Source organism: Carlito syrichta, unplaced genomic scaffold (genome assembly GCF_000164805.1).
Source record: "Carlito syrichta isolate Samal-C Ts95f unplaced genomic scaffold, Tarsius_syrichta-2.0.1 Scaffold307091, whole genome shotgun sequence".
NCBI lineage: Eukaryota > Metazoa > Chordata > Mammalia > Primates > Tarsiidae > Carlito > Carlito syrichta.
Genome location: NW_007251187.1, coordinates 204,751 through 206,916, shown reverse-complemented (window position 1 = coordinate 206,916; position 2,166 = coordinate 204,751). Strand labels below are relative to the sequence as shown.

The window sequence follows — 2,166 nt, the reverse complement described above, 5'->3', positions numbered from 1 at the left end:
AATTTAGGCAGAATAAAACATTCAGGAATTATGTGAGAAAAATTGTAGTTGTCAATCTCGAAGACAGATTTTTCCATGTATTCCAAAAAATCAGCCGGGCAGGAAGCGCATGCGTGTAATTCCGGTTTCTGGGAAGGTTGAGGCAGAAGGATCGCTGGAACCCAGTGGGCGAGGCTGCGGTGGCCGGGCGCGGCCACTGCACTCCAGTCTGGGCAACAGAGTGAGACTCCAATTCAAAAAAAAAAAAAGAAAAGTGTTAAAATGGCTGTACTTTAGCAAAGGTTACTCCATTTTTGGCGTTTCATCCTTTCACCATCTCTGTCAGTGAACTTCTGGGGAGGTTCCTCTGCCAAACCACAATTGCAAACCATTGAGCTCACGTGTGCATTTTACAGACTTTGAAGGGCAGTGCATGTGGAAACTAGTGCGAGTCATGTGAGCAGTGTTCATTGTGGTTCACAAGCTTGGGTGGCTGGGCCAGAATGCAGAGGTCTCAGTCACATACCAGGTTTCTGAGCTGGACCCAGGCACTGCAGTCTCAAAACAGAAGATGAGATCATTTACTCGAAGACCTGTTGAACCTCCACGCTCCACACCTAACTGCTATGCTCATGTTTTCTGCTCATGACACTTGGAAAATGTCACTTAAATTTATGCGGTGCCCCGCTGTGTACTAGGACAGTCAAGGCCCAGTGGGTGTCATGGAAATGAGGTAGACAAGCTCCCTGTCCCCCTAAGTCCTTCTATGCAGTGAGGCAGGATGGGAAAGATGTGGCCTCTTCAGTCAGACTGTTCAGTTCCCAGCCCCACTGCTTTGCAGCTGTGTTGTCTTAGGCTAGTTACTTATCCTCTCTGTGCCTCAGTTTCCCTGTCTTTAAAATCAGGGTAATAATAGTGCCTGCCTCCTGGAGGTGGTAACACAAATGCACATAAATGAGTTGATTTTAAGCACTTGGAGCCGTGCCAGATACTAGCAGGTGCTCTCTAAGCGTAAACTGTGATTTTCATTGGATTGACATGCAAGTCAGTCAGCAATGTCAGTTAGTAGCAGTATCCTGAGGAATAGAATAGGACGGGCCTTGTGTTAGGAAAGTGTCAGGGCGGTTCCTCATGTTGGTGGCTGAACATTCAAGCTGACACCAAGTGACTAAAAGGAGCAGAATGTTCAGGGTACAGGGAGCAGCACTGGCAGTGCCTGGGAGGGCATAAGGGCGGGACTGGGCCCGGGGACCCCACGGGATCCTCGGGCCGTGGTGAAGAGTCTGTATTTTATTCCAAATGGGACAGAAAACCGCTGGAGGATTTTTGCAGAGGAGCAAGGGTGTCTGATGACATTACTGATCGCCAAGCAGAGAACAGCGTGGCAGCCAGGAACCAGGGTGGGGGCCCGTGGCTGTCATCCCGGCAGGAGAGGGTGGTGTTTGGGACCTGCGGGGCTGTGGCCAGACCGAGGATCGGGGTGGGAGGTAGAGCCAGAAGGACTTGCTGACATTGCTGGCGCTCAGCTGGTCAGCCTCGTGGACCATGGCCTGTTCTTAGAGGAGGCCTTGAGACCCTGGCATGGGAGGGGGTACCCTTTGGGGTGGTGGCTGCCCAATGGGACCTAGGTGGCTCTTCCTGCAGGGGCTGCTTCCAGTTCTCGAACTCCTACGCCTGGGCCAACTTCACCATCCTGGCCTTGGGTGTGTGGGCTGTGGCACAGCGGGACTCCGTGGACGCCATCAGCATGGTGAGCTGGGGCGGGAGCCGTGGGGAGCGGGCAGGCAGGAAAGGGCAAGCCACATCTGGCTCTGCGCGCCACATCCCTGTATCCCAGTCCTCCCCTCCTCCTCTGGCCGCTGCTGCCCATTGTCTAAAGCCTTGTACATCAGCCTCCCGGCTTCCAGCCCACAAGTGCTCTCACCACCCCTGCTGCTCTACTCACCAGGCTTAGAGAGCCCTCAGTCTGCTGCTGTCAGCCCCAGGGGAGTCATGGAGTGGGTCCCACCAGTTCCCCAGATGGTCCATCTGCAAGGGCAGTGGAGCATCCCCCCGTAACCCGCCTCTGGCCTTTCTTTTTTTTCTTTTTTTGAGTTGGAGTCACACTGTCACCCAGACTGGAGTGCAGTGGCCGCTCCCGGCCACCACAGCCTCGAACTGCTGGGCTCTGGTGATCCTTTCCGCCTC

At 54.0% G+C, this 2,166-nt stretch overlaps 1 protein-coding gene across 1 annotated transcript in view; it reads left to right on the top strand.

Moving 5' to 3' along the window:
- AGTRAP (angiotensin II receptor associated protein) overlaps nt 1–2,166 on the top strand; it is a gene marked incomplete at its 5' end in the record, with an annotated part of 6,011 nt that overhangs the window by 1,161 nt on the left and 2,684 nt on the right. Inside the window, one exon of the mRNA XM_008063834.1 lies at nt 1,624–1,729. Coding sequence (XP_008062025.1) covers nt 1,624–1,729 — 106 coding nt within the window. The remainder of the gene's footprint in view (nt 1–1,623; nt 1,730–2,166) is intronic.